The sequence below is a fragment of the Otolemur garnettii genome, unplaced genomic scaffold (genome assembly GCF_000181295.1).
Source record: "Otolemur garnettii isolate 467f Iridium unplaced genomic scaffold, OtoGar3 scaffold00074, whole genome shotgun sequence".
NCBI lineage: Eukaryota > Metazoa > Chordata > Mammalia > Primates > Galagidae > Otolemur > Otolemur garnettii.
The window spans coordinates 2,706,624-2,725,696 of NW_003852469.1; the positions used below are offsets into that span (position 1 = coordinate 2,706,624).

At 41.7% G+C, this 19,073-nt stretch overlaps 2 protein-coding genes and 1 pseudogene across 4 annotated transcripts in view; 1 reads left to right on the forward strand and 2 right to left on the reverse strand.

Annotated features, from left to right (window-relative positions):
* Positions 1-9,129, reverse strand: part of ELP3 (elongator acetyltransferase complex subunit 3) — a 68,317-nt gene extending 59,188 nt beyond the window's left edge. Inside the window, exons 1-5 of the mRNA XM_003793939.3 lie at positions 9,008-9,129; positions 7,040-7,139; positions 5,809-5,947; positions 3,038-3,108; positions 2,048-2,111 (exon numbers count right to left, since the gene is read on the reverse strand). Coding sequence (XP_003793987.1) covers positions 2,048-2,111; positions 3,038-3,108; positions 5,809-5,947; positions 7,040-7,139; positions 9,008-9,026 — 393 coding nt within the window. The 5' untranslated portion in view covers positions 9,027-9,129. The remainder of the gene's footprint in view (positions 1-2,047; positions 2,112-3,037; positions 3,109-5,808; positions 5,948-7,039; positions 7,140-9,007) is intronic.
* A 99-nt stretch (positions 9,130-9,228) lies between these two features.
* Positions 9,229-19,073, forward strand: part of NUGGC (nuclear GTPase, germinal center associated) — a 45,975-nt gene continuing 36,130 nt past the window's right edge. The window contains exon 1 of one of the 3 annotated variants that reach the window (XM_023515598.1): positions 9,229-9,314. The gene's annotated coding sequence lies outside the window, so the exon portion shown is untranslated. Of the gene's footprint in view, positions 9,315-14,091; positions 14,272-19,073 lie in introns of those variants that run through there. The other 2 variants (XM_012807703.2, XM_023515597.1) reach the window with 2 other exon arrangements.
* On the reverse strand, positions 11,333-15,443 carry LOC111726661 (annotated as a pseudogene).

Below are 19,073 nucleotides of genomic sequence, written 5' to 3' on the forward strand. Positions count from 1 at the left end.
GAAGGCATCCCCTGAAAATAAGCCCTAGTGTGTCTTCTCTTTTTTTTTTTTTTTTGAGATGGAGCCTCAAGCTGTCCCCCTGGGTAGAGTGCCATGGCATCACAGCTCATAGCAACCTCCAACTCCTGGGCTCAAGCGAGTCTCCTGCCTCCGCCTCCCAAGTAGCTGGGACCACAGGCGCCCGCCACAACGCCCGGCCATTTTTTTAGTTGCGGCCGTCATTGTTGTTTGGCGGGCCCGGGCTGGGGATTCGAACCCACCACCTTAGGTGTATGTGGCTGGCGCCTTAGCTGCTTGAGCCACAGGTGCTGAGCCCCTAGTCTGTCTTCTTGAGAAAAAATAAATATAAGACTGTGTCTTATTTTCAGGGAAACATGGTAGCTGGGCCTTGCAGTGGGCACCAATAGTCCCAGTTACTTGGGAGGCTGAGGCAAGAGAATCACTTAAGCCCTTAAGAGTTTGAGGTTGCTGTGAGTTGTGCAGCACTCTACCCAGGGCAACAGCTTGAGACTCTGTCTCAAAATAAAAAAATAAATACAAATAAATGTAAAAAGTAATTTCAGAAGGATTGCATTAGAAATAAAAGTCTCTATGGTCTTGAATCCTAAAAACCTGGCTTGTACCTACATTCCTTTCTTGGTTCAGTCCTGAGTAGCATCTGGTTGATCTCCGCTGCCCATGTGACAGTTACGTGAACACTTATGGAATATCCTGGGTCACCCAAGTGTTCTACTACTCAGAGACACTGATGTGTATGCATTATTCAAAAGAGTTATGTAGCAAAATAACTTTTAAATAAGGTTCTTAAACACAACACAGTTTGTCATGGCCTAACAAATAGACTTTATACTCTTGTCACACAATGGAATATGAGACAGTCTCCCAGTGTTGCCCTCCGTAGAGTGCTGCAGCAGCTCACAGCAACCTCCAACTCTTGGGCTTAAGCAATAAAAAAGGAAAACATACGTGAGAAGAAATAGTCATGTGATTTCCGGGCTTCTGACCTCTTCTCAGGAGGGGCCTCCTGTAAAAGCAGCTCACTGGTCTCCTACTTTCCTCACTCTAACCTTTCTCTGCATGGCCATCAAAATGATCTCTAAAAAACCTAAACCAGGTTGTATCATCCCCTTACTTTAAATCCTAATAGCTTCTCATGATACCTTCGGTAAAATCCAGAGTCTCCCCTCAGCGGTCTGTCCCCAGCCTCTTGCTTCCCCTCACCCGCAGTGTTCCAGAATTCCACCGTGTTCCTCCACCATCTGTCCCGCTCAGGCCTTTGTTCTCGCTACTTCTCTTTCCTGACAGCCTTCCTCCTTTTCCCTCAGGACTCAGTTTGAGTAACGTGTCCTTAGATAATCCCTTCCTAACCACCCAAGTTAAACTAGCTCCAGCTCCCATTCTTACTTAATTTTACTTCTCTGCTTAGCCTTTATTAGCATCTGAGATTTCTCTTGTTTGTTTCCTTACTGTCTGTCTTTCATTATAAGAATGTCAATTCCACAGAACTGAGGACCTTGTCACCTTTTTCACTGACAGTACAATGTAGTGGTTTGAAGCACAGCATTCAACACCTGGTTGTCACATATTAACAATGTGTCTCTGGGCCTTCTGGGCCTCAGTTTCCTCATGTGTAGGCTGGGATAGTAATACTCTCTCTTGAAAATACTGTAAGGTCAAAGTTAAAAAGCACTTAGAACAGTGCTGGGATATATTAATAATAAGGGCTTATGTAAGTATTTCTCCAGTGACTAGAATAAGATACGGCACTCACAGACACAGATTCATTTAGTGACACAGTAGACATATTTAGTGAATGAATGAATAACTTTTATAATCAGAAAAAAATTTTTTTAAGAAAGCCAGTATTTAGATATTGGCAGCGCCTGTGGCTCAAAGGAGTAGGGTGCTGGCCCCATATGCCAAAGATGGTGGGTTCAAACCTAGCTCCGGCCAAAAACTACAAAAGAAGAAAACCAGTATTTGTAAAACCATACCATGGATAAAGTATGATTTAACACTTCCTCAGGACACCCTCAAATCACTTTACCTCGTATCCAGTATAAGACTGTGTTGAATACTCAAAGTCTGAGTCAGGCCCTCCGGGGCAGTATCTGCCGACACAAAAAAGGAACAAAATGTCAGACACAAAACTTTGTTCAACAGTCGAGTTTAATTATCTATAGTCTTCATAAAATCCTGATATGAAATGAGCTTTATTTTCAAAGAAGAGCCTACCTTTAACCGTTTCCTGTAAAGGCTGTATTTTCTAATAACCAGTAGACAAGATAAATAATGTAAAGGAACACTGTTACGTTCATTTTCAAAATACTGTAGTCACTAGTCACTATTATTTTAGAGGTTTAAGCTTTTAGGAGGAAATCATAGGAAGTAAATCTCCCTAAGTTTGGATCAGTACTCACAGTGCCCTCCTGGTAATGACACTCATGAAAATCTTCCTCCTATTGACTCTTCCTACCTGGAATCATGCATTCTCGTCTGCTAATTCTTCTCAATAGCTAAGTTTCAGAAACCTAAAGGTTATTTGTAAGGACAATTTTTTATTATGATACTTTTCTGATCCAAATTTATTTTAATTAATTAATTTTGAGGCAGGATCTTGCTCTGTTGCTCATGCTAGTCTTGAACTCCTGGCCCCAGGCAATCCTCCCACCCCGGCCTCCCTAAGTGCGCCAATTACAGTTGTGAGCCACCTTGCCTAACCCCAAATTCTTCTTAAATTTCTGACATTTGGGGAATTTAGGCACCTCATATTTCCATGTTTTATTGATCAAGTTAACAGAATGTCGACTGTTTTGAGCACCACAACCTATGTGTTTTTTATTGGATACTACAACAAGTTAGAATAGTCGCATGTTCCAATTTTAAAGCACTGAAATATCCTATCATTGGTTGCCTGTTTCAATGAACTAATCTATAAATCTGTTAAGTCAAAGTTTTAGCTATCACCAGCATGTACGGGTCAAAGGCTCTAGGGGACAACCATACACACACAACTTTACCAAATCATCCTACTTACACACATATGTTTCCTGTAAAACTGATGTGTGGACATCTGTGGGGTTTGCACATCACAGCCACAACAGCAATCTACAAAGCAAAAATAAATTTTAAAAAGCTACCATAGAATAATTAATACAAAATTCTAGAGAGTGGTTCCCTCTAATAAGGAGGGAAAGGAATCCAGTCAGAAAAGTGAAAGTATTGATAATGCTGTTTCTTAAGCTGGGCACCATTGGGTCCAAGGGTGATCTTTTAAAAATATTAATATTAATAATATTAATAATCTTTAAGATGTATATATGTATGCACATATGAGTTTGTACAATATATAATATATTTTTTTTTTTGAGACAGAGTCTCACTATGTCGCCCTCAGTAGAGTGCCATTGCATCACAGCTCACAGCAATCTCAAACCTTGGGCTCAAGTGATTCTCTTGCCTCAGCCTCCCAAGTAGGTGGGACTACAGGTGCCCACCACAACACCCGGCTATTTTTTTGTTGTAATTGTCATCATTGTTTGGCAGACCTGGGCTGGGTTTGAACCTATCAGCCCTGGGTATGTGGTCAGCACCCTAACCTCTGAGCTACAGGTGCAGAGCCAGTATATAATAAATTAAGCGTGAAATAATTAATTTTTAAAGCCACAGTGATTCTTACTCTTTCCTTCTCTCTGATTTGTTTCACTAAAATACACTGTAAAAAAACCTACTCTATGCATTTCCATGAAATTATATGTAAACCTAACCTTTTGGAACTCATACTCCTGGTGGACACACTGGATCTCAATTTTTTTTATTAATTTATCATTAAAATCATAAGTCTATACATTTATGGGGCACAATGTGATGATTTGATACACAATGTTGAAAGCTTAAGTCCAACCAATTAAGACAGCCATCACCTCACTTATTTATTTTTTGTGTTAAGACATTTAAAATTTACTCTTAGTTGTTTTGAAATATACCCTTGCATTGTGCACATTAGGTGAGATTCCACCAAATGCCCTCCCACCTCCCACCAATCATCCCCCCTCTCCTTCCCCTCCTCACCCCTCCCTCTTGATAGACTATATTTGGGTTTTACATTCATATGAGTGTGTAAGTGTTTATTTATTGGTTTTATAATAGTATTGAGTCCACTGGATACCTTTTTTTCTATTCTTACTAATCCAACTCAATATTTATAGCAAGGACTATTAAGTCAGGAACTTTTTCAGAGGCTGTGTGTAAACTATTTGGTGAGGGGCAGCGCCTGTGGCTCCCCATTATGCCAGAGGTGGCAGGTTCAAACCCAACCCTGGCCAAAAACTGCAAAAAAAAAAAATTTTTTTTTTCCAGAGGGGTCTCCCAGAGACTAAGTGGCATAAGCAATGGAGGTGGTGGCAGAGACACAACACTGGCCACATCTGAATCATTTGGTCAACTAAGGATATACATTAAAGTTAATGCAAACCAGATTTCTCACTCAGAGGAGGAAATTATAACTCTGAAAAAGGAAAGAACTAGGATGAACTCCATGGGCTGGATAGAACTGAAGGTATTGTGAACTCAGAGTTTTCTTTTCTTTTTTTTTTTGAGACAGAGCCTCAAGCTATTCCCCTGGGTAGAGTGCCATGGCTTCACAGCTCACAGCAACCTCCAGCTCCTGGGCTCAAGCGAGTCTCCTGCCTCAGCCTCCACCAGAACTCAGAGTTTTCAACGTAAGTAGATACACAAATACATACAGATGAGAACGTGTTACATGAGGGCGTGTACATATGTAGTTGTACACAGACACGCCTCCTAGCTTAGTCCACTGAGAGGCTATGGGAGCAGCAACTCCCTAATAGAAATATGCACACGTAGCTCTAAGATCTTGATTTCTAAATACCGTTCTCCACTAAATGGAACCAGGGATCCTTAGAAAAATGGCTGATCCTGGGCAGGGGCAAAGAATGTACAAGATGAGCCTGGAACATTTCATTGTGCCAGAAAGGTAGAAACTGCTCAAAGAATGATTGGGACATTTCAAAAAGACACAGAAACCAGCTTGAAAGAGCTCCCACCCGTCAAATCTGGGATAATTTGTGCATCACAATAAATGGAGATGGCCAGGTGCAGTGGCTCATGCCCGTATAGTCCGAGCACTCTGGGAAGCAGAGGCAGGCAGACTGCGTGAGTTCAGACATAGATTCATATAGATCTACAGTTTGTATAGATTTTCAAACAAACATTTTTATTTAAAGTGATACCCACATATACCACTGATAAGCTCAGTCCAGTTCAATAATCTTTTATTGAGAGCCTACTATAGGCCAAGTTCTATGCTATTTTCTCAAAGAAACTATCAACTCCTGTCCCTCTGGAGTACTTACAGTTCCCTACATGCACCACACCCTTCCTATCGTTTCCATCTCTGGGCCTTAGCTCCCTGTGCCCTCGATCCTGTAACTTCCCCGGCCTGCTCTTCTTGGCTTATAGGTCAAGCAAGCCACATCTTTCTTCTGGGCCTTCCGGAGCCTCTTTAGTTGCAGGAGAATTTCGGTCCTCTGGACTCCCACAGCACTCACAATTAACATATATAGAATGACTCTGCACCATTACCTACTTCTCAAATGTACATTTTATAAGTAACAATTACAATAGAATCTATCAGTTTAAGATGGCCCAAAACTCCAGCACAGATAACACAGGGACTTCATTAGTGTGAATTTACCCCCTCCACCTCACTACCTAGGGGTTCCATGGACTTCTGCCAGAACAGACAGATACACAGGGTGTCAGCATGTCATGAGTTGAATTACTCACCCCACTGGCAGTTCTGATGGGTTTTGCCTTTAACTTGGGAACCAAGACCTTGCGATACTGAGGAGGGACTGCAGCAATGATGTCCACCAGGCGGGGCTGTGCAGAAAGGCCGTATTTGGCAGCTGTTCTGGTTTTCACCCTGAAAGTAAAGGATCTGGCATTATTGAGATAATAGTATTTTCAGGACAAGCTAATAAAATGATACCCTATAAATACCATCCTTAACTCCTATCACGCCTCTATCCTTTTACCTTGTGACAAGAGTGGATTTAAGGAAAGAGAAAGACAAAATTTGTGAATCAATGGCTTCTTCTTCTCACTATTGAGTAACAGAAAGAAAACCAGAGGAGAAGCGTCCCAGGATGATGATACTTTAGAAAAATTGGTGAAATATAAATGTCTGCATAGTCAAAAGAGGATAATTATTTACTCATTTATCCCATTAGCAAATGTTTAACAAGCGTGATGTTTGAGGAAGGTACAAAATACTAAGATAGCTCAAGTAACAGAGAGTAGGGTCTCAGGAAAGGTTATGCATGTGGTGACCAGATGAGCTGGGGTTGGGGGAAAACCCTGTTCATTCATATCAGGGAAGCTCTATATGGAAATAATACATAATAATAGTTTAAAAAAATAGATGCAGACATGAAAGACCACTGTGACTTGAAGGTGTAGCAAAATCCATGCTGAACACCAATATGGAAAGGACGCGGATGAACTTTTCAAAGAGATTCTAAAGCAGAGAAAGGCTGGATTAGATGAAGGGCTGCAAAGGGACGATTTCTGAGAAAGAGAGAGAGAGAGACATCGCTTCTGGACTCTGGAGATGGATGACCAAATTCCAAACCCCAGCTCTGCCAATCACTAGTTATTTACCCCTGGAAAAATTACTTAACCTCTGTATGCCTCACATTACCCATCTGTCAAAGGAGGCTGCAATCAATATCTACCTCATAGAGTTCTTGGAAGAATTAACTGAGGTAATATATAAAAATGTACTAATTACAGGGCCTGGAACATACAGTAAATGCCCAGTAAATGTCGGAACTCATTAGTATTATTAGTCTAGGAGACAATTCTGCCGCAAAGAAATGAGCGAGAAGGCAAAGCAGAAATCTAAAATTCTTAGATAAAATAAAGCAGGAAATAGCTAACGAGTAGTATTAGATAATTTCATAGACGAGCTCTACACCTAAGAACAGGGTTGCTCTCTTTTTACCAGTCCACTTACTTATTTAGGTTGATGTCTTTCCCCTGCTCATGGGCTTCTATCAGTTGTTTAATAACATCTCCTATAGTCAGCATCATCAGCTCTGCGTGGCTAAGATCTCCTGGAAAGATAATATTCAACAATGTCAAAAATCGTATTATTCAACAAAGATTTTAAACCTTGATTTAGTAGCAACTGTCCCTCCAAAATCATTCCAAATATACCAAGTGAAAAGCTCAAGTTTACAAGACACTAAACTTCTATTGTTTATAATTTGAGCCTATCTTTGGTATCTTTAATTTAAAAATACATATATATGCCTTCATCCACGTATGAGAAGAGGTCCCTTTAAAAGCACATACATGGGGCCGGGCATGGTGGCTTACACCAGTAATCCTAAGAGGTAGAGGTGGGTAGATCACTTGAGCTCAGGAGTTTGAGATCAGCCTAAACAAGAAAGAGACCCCATCCTAAAAATAGCTGGGCATTGGGTTGGCACTAGTAGCTCAGTGAGTAGGGTACCACCAGCCATATACACTGAAGCTGGTGGGATTGAGCCTAGCTCAGGCCTGCTAAACAACAATGACAATTGCAATAAAAAAAAATTGTTGGGCATTGTGGTGGGCACCTGTAGTCCCAGCTACCAGGAGGGCTGAGGCAAGAGGATCACTTTAGCCCAAGAGTCTGAGGTTGCTGTGAGCTATAATGCCAGGGCATTCAACCCCAGGGCAATTGAGTGAGACTCTGTCTGCAAAAAAAAAAAAGCACATACACCACAAGACTATTATGGATAGACACAAGAAATGATACAGAAAAGAGAGAAACAAACATGAGAGAGAGAGAACCTAATCATACAGGAAAACATGAGAACCTAATCATACAGGAAAAAACCAAAGTAGTTTTACTATCTTTCCTTGATCTCCAGATTTGTAATTATTAATATTTGCATGATAGTTAGGAGTTCATAAAGAACAATTAGATACATTAATTCAACTGATTCTCAGAACAAGATGAGTTAGATGCAACAGGAAGATTTGCCTATCCCATAAAGATGCTACTAAGAGGTGAGACTGAAACTCAAACACAGGTGTCTGCAGAAGTAGTATTGCAAAGGAGGAACATGAGTTATACCCCTATCTAATAAAGCTCTTAATGTATTTCTAAAATACTGTATAGCCTGTCCACTATCATGACTTCTCTTGATGAGTGGGGTTCCTCTTTTCACCAGAAGGCAATAACAGAAGCTGACATTTTCTCATATGATCTCATCATACAGGATGATCATAAGATCAATGATTGGTTCAAGGATGGGCATTTATCCAAGCCAGGCCAATCTAAGCTCTTTTCCTCCATGCAAAAAGTGCCAGTCTTTCTCTAGTGACAATAGTGGTGGGATTTCAGCTTGGAGGCTATCAGCAAGCATTCTTCCTATGGAAAAACCTAATGTACGAAGATAACAAAGCCATTATTAGACAGAGGGATGGGTGAGAAAGCCCTGGCAGTCACGGAACCCTTTCATTTAGTCTTTATCTCATTTGAAACCTCACAATAACACTGTAAGGCAGGTACCATCCCATTTTACAGATGTGAAAAACGAGGCGAAGGCAAGTTAAAACACCACTGCAAACAGCATAGTGAACACTCCAACCAATGCAACTTCCACACTTTTTTTTTTGCTGTACCACGTTGCCTTTAATTAAGGAGGCGAAGCTAACACAACACAAAACAATTCGAGAGAAAACATGTCCACCTATAATCAAAGGTTTAAATCTTTCCAAACGATGCGAGTCAGCACTCCAGAGTTCTAAAAAGGTGCCTCTGGGACCAAGTAACAGAGGCACGACCTGTGGTGCTAATGGTAGAGAAGAAGGAGGGAGAGAGGAGGAAAGGGGAGGACACCCGCGGGAAAAGTTGGGTTCGGCATCCGATCGCCGGAGCGTTCGCCCCTTTCGGATCACCCCATTTTCGCCTCTCCCTGCCCTTTCATACCTTTCCGCTTCTGCCTCATGTCTGCGTCGTAGCCGGCGCCTACCACGGAGAGTGCCACTAACTCAGACCGTGGGGAAATCTGACAGCCAGAAAGCAACCTTGCTCTGTCGTAAAATGACGGCCACTGTATCGTAAAGCTCTTCCCAGAAGACCGCGCGCGCAAAAGCCCTCCAAGTCTCCGGTGCTGTGGTAGGGGAAGTCAGGAGAGGCGCAGTCTGGGCGCTGCGGTTTAGGATATGAGGGCAGTAGGGGAGTGTCTTTGGCTGATTAAAGGTTAGAAAGCTCGATTTGGGCAGCACAGCTGTAGGTAAGGTGACCAAATTTTAACATTGGTAAAACGGGACACCATTGAGGGAGGGCGGGGCCGGGGGGCGGGGCCTGACTACCATGCAAACTTTGATAAGCAGTTCTGGATAATCAATTCTCAACAATTATTTATTATTAAAGTTTAACATTATAAAATTAACAAATATAAAACTCATATCCTCGCGAAATAGCCACATGGCAGCCGAAAACCGTATATTCCCTTCCCATTCTCCCTCTGTTTCCTAGCTTGTCGTGCATTCTTTCCAAAAATCCGGGTGGGCCGCGGGACAAATTGTTCAAAAGCGGACGTTTGCTATAGGGCAAAGCTTCTGGATGGAGGCTGCGCCAGGATACCTACTTGGGAGTGTGGAAGGAACCCTCTAGTGCAGTGGAATAAATTCAGAGCCTGCAAAAGACCAGGCAGGAATCAAGTAACAGTCTAACGTTTAGGCTTCAAGGCCAGTTGGTCACTCTGTTTTCAGACGAATAAATGGTACATGTCCTTAATAATAACTCTTGTCAAAGCTGTGGATGATATCTCTCTGGGAAAAAAAACACGCACAAAATTTTGCAGAGTTTGGAGGCAGGATTTGGGATAGTGTTTTTCGTAAACCCATCAATGATATCGTTCGTCCATGGGCCAGAGATTAAGAATCCTCTTTTGCAAGCTCTCCCTTAACTGGCACAACGTAAGGATCTATGGCACATCTTCAGAGTGAGGGGCTCAACTACAACTTGGACTTTACCTAACGAAAGCAAACAGTGTAACCTAATCGTTTGTATTCTCATGTGAACTTTGGGGGGGGGGGGACTTTTCTGTATATAAAAAAAAAATCCTTTTAGTAAGACAGGAATATGTGGTATCTTCAGTTCCTTCCTACCAGAATTGAGGTAATCATGAGTCTTTGACCCTACTATGACATTGAAACTGGCCTGCAAGCTTTGAGAGTTCCTGATTTGCCAAATTGAGTGGTATTTTTCTGCCCTTAATCTCATCCTACTACCAATGAATATAAGTTATCCTCCATGGAAATCTTTTATGATAGAGCCCTCCACTCTCTTGGTTTTTTTCTTGTACTCTTTCTGACTCTGTTTTGTGAACTTCTTCTGTCTCACCTCAAAATGTGACTGTTCAATGGGGGATGTTTCAACCTGGTCTCTCCCAAAGTGAGACAAGCTCCATAACTTTAAATACTGTGTATCTGCCTCCCAGGTTTATAGTCCAACCCCAATATCCCCCCTATTTGACATCTTGTTGGATTTGGGTGTCTAATATGTATCTCAGACTTAAACTGTGCCCCCAAAAGACCTCTATTGTTATTCCTCTAATCTCTTTCTCACCTAAAGTCACCGTCATTCACCTTGTCACTCTTCTTACCTTAGTATAGTAGTTAATTTTAAATAGGGGTTAGGGTAGATCCTATTGAGAATGTGATATCTGAACTAATACTTGATATCTGTGGAAAAAGTATTTCAGGGTGAGGGAACAATTAGTACAAAGGTCTTAGGGTGAGAGGATGCCTGTGTATTCAGGGAAAGTAAGGAGCCTGCAAGGTGAAATAGAGCTTAGAGAAGCAATGGGGGTCAGGTGGGAAGAGTGCAGCCCGTGTAAAACTTGCAGGTCATTGAAAAACCTTTGGCTTTCCATGGTTTGTATATTCAACCTAATAAACAACATGTATTTGTAAAAAAAATAAAAAAGAATTCAAGAAGAGAGGTGGAGAAAGGGGTTGGTAAGTTCCCACCTACAGTGTACATTGTGCAGGTAAATGGCACACTTCTGGGTGAAGGTCACAGCTGCAACTTGGACTTGACTTTACAAATGCAAACAATATAACCATTTGATATTATGTACCCTCATATTAATCTGTAACAAAAAATGAGTAAATAAACAAAATGCTGTTATTACCAAAAACAAACAAACAAAAACCTATGATTTTTACTTTAAGTGAGATAAGGAGCCATTGGAGTTTTTATTTTTTATTTTTTTTAGTCAAACAATTTTTATTAAGTTAATGGTCAGCAGTAAAAGTGCTATTACATGGAAAACTCCATATTTTGCATGTTTAATTTGTTTTTCACTGTCTTTACTTAGAAGGTGTTGAAGGTGGGACCCACTCCTAAATCTTCTTTCTAGTGGTGGAATAAGGTACATACTGTTCTGGGGGTGCCACTCATGTTGAATTTATGCTTTGTCCAAATACATTTACAAGCAGTAGGTGGTTTTGTTGTTGGAGGATCCTAAGTCATAGAGTGAAGCCAACGATGCCATTTGGGAGGCACCTGCTTCCATCCACATCCCAGAATGTGTTTTTCCATTTGTTTCCATAGTGTATATAACACACTGGTGACGGCCAAAATCGCTTGTTGTCTTCATAAGATTTTCTGCTGTATTTGTCTCCCCCTGCTAATGTACCAACCCTCACATCCTTTTCACTGAAAAGTATTTGTAGATAGCCACGGAGTCTGCCGTGACCACTGATCTGCTACCATTGGAGTTTTTAGCCCAGAAATGAAATGATTTATAGTTTTAAAGCATATCTGTTTACTGTGTTGGGATTAGACTGCAGGAGACAATAGAAGCAGGAGATTGGTTGATGGCTGGTACTTTACCCAAGACAGTGATTCCCAAACTTTGGTGCACTTTAGAATCATTTGGAGAACACTGAAAAATCATGATTCCCAATTTACATCCCAGGTCTGTTAATCAGAATATCAAGGCTGGGAGCCAGGCATTTGTGTGTTTAAAAGACCCATGGGGGATTCTAATATGCAACAGTTTAGGAACAAAATGTAGCCAGAGATTATTTTAACCCAAATCAGGGTAATAAGCAGTGGAGGTGATTAAGAAGTGTTCAGATTCTGAATATAATTTGAAGTTGTTTTGTTTTTTTGAGACAGTGTCATTCTGTTGCCTAAGTGAGAGTGACATGGCATCAGCCTCGCTCACAGCAACCTCAAATTCCTGGGCTCAAGCAATCCTCCTGCCTCAGCCTCCTGAGTATCTGGGACTACAGCCACCAGCCACAATGACCTGGTAATTTTTCTATTTTTAGTAGAAAAAGTATTCGAGTACTCCACAAAACTGTCAAGTTCAACTAAAATAAGGAAAGTCAGAGAAACTTGATGTCACAGCCAAGAAGAAGCCTAACAACTAAATGTAACAGGGTGTTCTGAGACCACAGAAAAGGAAAAGGACATCAGATAAAACCTAAGAAATCTAAATGAAGTATAGGCTTCAGTTAATAGTAACGTACCAGTATTTGTTCATTACTTGTAACAAAGGTGGCAAGCTAGTTTCAAACTCCTGAGCTCAAGGGGTTCTCCAACCTCGGCCTCCCAGAGTGCTAGGATTACAGGTGTGGGTCTGCACAATGGCCTGGGTTCTATTTTCTTCTCTTCTGTATAGCACTTTACCAATTTTTCTTTTTTGAGACAGAGTCTCACTTTGTCGCCCTCAGTATAGTGCTACAGTGTCACAGCTCATAGCAACCTCAAACACTTGGGCTCAAGTGATTCCCTTGCCTCAGCCTCCCAAGTGGTTGGGACTACAGGCCCCTGCCACAATGCCCAGCTATTTTTAAGGATGAGGTCTTGCTCTGTCTCAGGCTGGTCTTGAACTCCTGAGCTCAGGCGATCTACCCTGAGTGCTAGGATTACAGGCATGAATCACCTCACCCAGCCTCTTAAAACTTTTTTTTTCTGAGTTTTTAAAACATATGGATTTAAATTTTAAGTTTCAGAAAGAGATTTAAAGCTGTATGCCACTCGTTTCTGCAAACAATTCAATGTTGTTTTATTTTTGGTGAATTTTATTTACTTATTATTTTATTATTTCGCTGTATCAGTTTAGAGGTCCACCAGGGCTATTAGGTTTTAGCTTCTGCTTCACTTTCTAGAACATTGCAGCAACTACTTTATAATGTCAAATATTTAACAAAAGAATTCTTTTTTGCGGGGGGAGGAGACAGAGTCTTACTTTGTCACCCTTGGTAGAGTGCCATGGCATCATAGCTCACAGCAATCTCAAACTCTTGGGCTCAACTGATTCTCTTGCCTCAGCCTCCTGAGTAGCTGGGACTACAGGTGCCCGCCACAACGCCTGGCTGTTTATTTATTTATTTTTGTAGAGACAGGGTCTGTCTCTGGCTCAGGCTAGTCTCCAACCCATGAGCTCAGGCAATCCACTTGTCTCAGCCTCCCAGAGTGCTGGGATTACAGGCGTGGGTACCATGCCCAGTCAAACAAAAGAACTCTTAAATATTCACTGGAGGCACATTTCTCATCCTTTATTTACCAGAAATACTCTCTACCATTTAAGTCAAAGTCTCTAAAAAGGACATTTAGATTTTTTACTCCTTCCTTGTAATTAGACCCACCCGTCATTTCCTAGGGACAAGCCACTCTGTTTTTAAAAGCCCATCCGGTTTTGGTGAATTTTATTTTTGGTGAGTTTCGAGACTTTGCATCAAGAATAAGTTTATATTTATTTTAATCTCATCATCTGCCTCTCCCAGTTAGGAGGGGGTATCTTGGAAATAGCACTTTGTCCCTCTTGAAACTGGGGGTTTTTCCTGTCTGCCCAAGTGAGCCAGATCTGAATAGCCTTCCCCCTCAAAGAAAGGACAGTTTGGGGTACATGCTGCAATCTGTTTGGAAAGGAAAAGGCTGATCCTCCTGTAAGACCCCCAGTTCACATATAATTTAAATTTAAGTGAAAGGGGAAAATGGCCCTAATCAGTATCTGAGGGAGGAGACTGTGGTAAATAGCCCTGTAATGACAAGTTAGTTTCACTTCTGCTCTATAAACGCGGGTTTGCAATTGTGGTCCCGGAGACCTACACACCCCAGCTGGTTCCAAATATCTGTAGCAAGGCAGAGAAGTCGCCACCATCTCCTTTGTGGACTTCTGGAACTGAGGCAGAAATTTGGTTTTTTTTTCCTTATAGTGACGTCTGGTATGTCGTTTCTTTTATGTAATTTATACTATAATTTGTGGTTGGTTTTTTTTTTTTAAATAGAGTTTAAGTTTTAGAACATTTTTAAATTTACAGAAAAATTGAGAAGGTGGTTCAGAGCCTTCTCGCGTAATCTGCATCCAATTTCCTTATTATATAAGTGTGGCACGTTTGTTATAATTAATGAACTAATAGGGTACATATTATTAACTAAAGTCTTACTTTATTCAGATTTCTTAGTTTTTATCTAATGTTCTTTGGGTCTCCTATGGTCATTCATGATACCCCATTACATTTAGCTGTTATATCTCCTTAGGCTTCTTCTTGGTTGTAATGTCAAGTTTCTCCTGACTTTCCTTGTTTTTAATGAACTTGGCATTTTTTTTTTTTTTTGAGACAGAATCTCAAGCTGTCGTTCTGTGTAGAAGTGCTGTGGCTTCATAGCTCACAGCAACCTCCAACTCTTAGGTTCAAGCAATCCTCTTGCCTCAGTTTTTTCTATTTTTGGTAGAAACAGGGTCTCACTTTTTGCTCAGGCTGGTCTCAAACTTGTGAGCTCAAGCAACCCACCTGCCTTGGCCTCCCAAAGTGCTGGGATGACAGGTGTGAGCCACAGGACCAGCCCCTCATCATTTGCTTTTCTTAATGTGAGTAATTTCTTGAGGGAAAGTGAATTTTACTTTTCTGTTTGTTTAAATGAATTTGAAGGCCAAAGGGGGCTAGACATGGGGATTTAATGTGAGCTGAACAGTGTGATCTTAGGCGAGTCAGTAATCATTCCTCCAAAAGAAAACAGCTATTGCAGGCTTTGTTGTTACAGACAATAGTGTTAATTCCTGACAAGGAGGGCAGTGTCATCTTATGCCTCATTAGCTTCGAGAAGCTGGGCAGAGCAATATGAGAGATTCAAATTCATTTCATTAGATAAAGTACGTTATGAAAATATCCATTTATTTCACTTCCCTGTTACCTAGGAGAGAAGGATGAAAGAAAACTCGCCGTCCCAAGGTCTCTTCTATGCAAACTGCTTCTGGTGACTGCACTGCTAATGCTGAACATCTTAACTGATGTGTTAATGCCGAAAATATATCTCTGTCCCTACAAAGAATGGAAGGCCCTTGTCTCACCTTTTGCTTCTGAGCTAAGGCATTTAAATTGCTCCTCTGGGCCATCCCTACTTGGGAAGAATAGTGCGATAGCCAAGAGGGTGGTTAAGAGATGTGCCAACAGCAAAGTTCCTTAAACCTAAATCTGAAACTGTTTAAGTAAAGAGTTCCTCTTTAAGGAAGTACATAAATCCTAAATGTCATCAGCATTCCATCATTTTATTAAGAATCTTCTCCCCTTTACTTCATTCCTCAGCCTACCTCCTGTGGGAGGAGGGGGGACTCTTTAAGGAACATAGTAGCGCATCCTCCATGAACCACCAGTGGAGACAAGAGTGGGGGTCAGGATCTCCGTCAAGGTGGCATCTGGTTAATAAATATGGCACCCGTTCCCCCCAAACTAACCTAGGCGGGGTGAACACTAGGACTGATTTCTAATTTACTTGCCTTCACAAAATATTCCAAAAATAACGTTTGTACTGATGCTTACATGCCCATGGAGCATTTTGCATTGTCATATTTAATCTTCACAATGAGCTCCTGATATAGGTCTTTTTCTCATTCCATTCTGTATGTAGAGAAACAGGCTCGCTCGGAGAGACCAGGTGATTTGTTCAGCGTTACATTGAGGTGTGGGAGCAGGAGCAAAAATCCAGACATTCTGACTCGGAATCCTTGGGAATTCCCACTGCACCATTCAGGGTCTGCAGCGTAAGCCCCGGTGTGCAGAGACCCTGCCCATTCTGTTCCTTCCTGCATCCACAGTGCCTAGAACAGTGCCTGGCACATTGTAGGAACTCAGCAAGTATTTGTTGAACAAATGGATGAATGAGATAAATAGAATCCTGGCCATTATCAGTTATACCATCTAAGATATATACTTCATTTATTCAACAAATATTTGTTCTGTGCTTACTGTATGCCAAGGACTTAACTTTCCATATTTACTAACCAGTGTTAATGATCAAAATGTCCTTTAAAAAAACTTGCTAATTGGAGTATTTACTTATTTTTTAATATTGGTGCTACTGTGGCAATTTGGGGACTAAAAATTAAAGGAAAGTATTATCTTGAGAAGGGTTAAGGATAAGAGAAAAGATATGGTAAGACAAGATTCTGACTAAAGGGGAAGAACTAAGGGAAAAGAACGGGACTCTGCCATTCATATAATAAACACATTCCAGGGCGGTGCCTGTGGCTCAAGGAGTAGAGCGTCAGCCCCATACACTGGAGGTGGCAGGTTCAAACCTGGCCCCGGCCAAAAAAAAAAAAAACAACACATTCGATTCTGCACTGGACACCAAACTAATATAGTGAAAGCTTATTACTCAGATATTCTCTCTCTCTCTCTTTCTGGCTCGTTTTACTTGGGAGGGCATCTTAGAGTTTGCAGGCAGTAGCTTCAATCTGAATTCCTATGTGCCCTTACACCAAGTTGCTACTCTCCCTCTGACTCAGCAGCCTTCATTCCTAAGAAATGCCTTTGTTATACATTTGAGAGACCCCGCAATTTTGGGCACTGCTCCCTCCTCTCTCCTACCCCAAGGTCCAAAGGTTGTTTAGAGAGTGCCTGTTGGAGTCTGCTCAGTGTGATGAAAAGAATGCTGAACTTAGGGTGAAGCCTGAGTTGGAGTCTTCATTGCCAGGAGCTTACTACGTGACCTTGACAAGTTCCTCCCCCGCTGCCGGGCCTCAGTGTCCACTTCTGCCAGAGAAGGGGACCTGGCCTTCTTTATTTAATTTCACTCTGTGCAGCTGTTCCTGCAGAGGAAGGCTTTGCATTTGTGTTGCCTCTGTTTTTTGCCTACAGGAAAAAGAAAACAAGCAAACACAAACAGAAGAAAGGGAGAGTGAGAGAAATAAGAATAACTGTCAAAAGTCACCATTATCTAACAGGAAACCAGTTGTCCTCTTCCTGTATTGAGCTAAACGTGCAGAGTCTCATTTAAAAGGCGTTATTTTTAGGCTCGCTGCACATGAATGTAAATAAGTACTAAAAGCAAAACTTGAGTGTTAACCACAGAGTTGAAATACAAGTGAAATAGATCACCCAGGCAGAACCTTGCCTGTGTGAGCAATAAATTTGTACTTTTCACTTGCTTCTCCGCAGAAACACAATTTTCACAGTACACATCACCTTTGCTGCCTCCCTATGAGGGAAAGTAGACTCCAGAATAATTTGAGGAAGGACATAATCCTGTGGGCTGCTTTCTCCTTAACCAAATGAAGTTGAAATGATAGTCCTCTCAGTTGTGAATCCCTAACCACTGGTACAGTCCTGGTTTTAATGACAATGAACTTGAGATGATAGTCTTCTCAGTTGTGAGTCCCTAATCATTGGTACAGTCCTGGTTTCAATGACAGGTGACATTGCAAAGCCAGAATTTTCATCCTCTTAGCACCAAATGTAAATCGGAGAACATTCAAACTTTAAGGACTCATTCAATCATTTAGAGATGGGAAACCTGAGACCCAGTGGGATAAAATGACTTGTCCAAAGTCCTATAGCTCTTTTGATTCGTGACAAACCCCAAATTGGAAGCTTCCACATCCCAATTCCTGCCTCATGCTCTTCCCAGCATGTCTTTTATTTCAACACAGTAAAAACTACCCCCTTTTTTGTTTAGAGGTTTTCTTTTTTTTTTTTTTTGAGACAGAGCCTCAAGCTGTCACCCTGGGTAGAGTACTGTGGCATCACAGCTCACAGTAACCTACAACTCTTGGGCTTAAGCAGCTCTCTTGCCTTAGCCTCCCAAGTAGCTGGGACTACAGGTGCCTGCCACAACGCCCAGCTATTTTTTGGTTGCAGCTGTCATCGTTTTTGGCAGGCATGGGCTGGATTCAAACCTGCCAGCTCTGGTGTATGTGGCTGGTGCCTTAGTTGCTTGAGCTATAGGCGCTGAGCCACAGAGGTTTTCCTTTGTAAGTACTTGGTGTCTTTCTGTCCTGTTAGCCTTTTTGTAAACGACCCTTTCTATTTCCCAGTGTTTTCATTTGCCAATCAAATGATTTCTTCCTGCTTGTCTTTGAACATGGGCAGGAGTGAAAGCTCAGTTCACCACAGCCACAGTTCAGAAAATTTCCAGTTACTCCACAGTTCAGTGAGGGCTCCGACATGACTTAGGTGCTGGCGCTGTAGATGCAGCTACTGTGGGAGGCTTATGGCTTGGGGTCTCCACGGGATACAGTAAACTCAGTCCAACCCTGCTTGTCACATGTAACAGCCCCTGCTGGCCACTGGGTACTCTAGATTTAGTGAAGTCCAACAAACTGAGTTCCTGTAACTCTGAGAGCAAAACTACTGCCCACATCCCAGAATTCAGTGAACACGTCTCTAAGCTCTAAGCCCTTTGGTTTTATGTACTTTGACCCAAATCCCTCTCACAGTGAAGGGCCTTGAGCTCAGTGTTTGTACAGTGATAACTCTTATCAGCTAGGTCTGTTGGTTCTTTCGGGCTTCATCTGGCTCTACTCTTTCTCCCTGGAAATTGAATTTCACAGCAAACGTTGTCCTGGGGGTCTACAGTGGACCTATCCCCTGGCAAGATCAGACATTTTGTGTTGTTTCTTGTGTCTGCCTGGATGATCTAAAGCCCAGAATTTTGTGTGACAATGGCTGGCCAGCTGTTCCCTTCAGAAAACAGTAGCTCTCTTTCCTAGGAGCAATTCCTGATTCTCTAAAAGTCCTCCCATCTG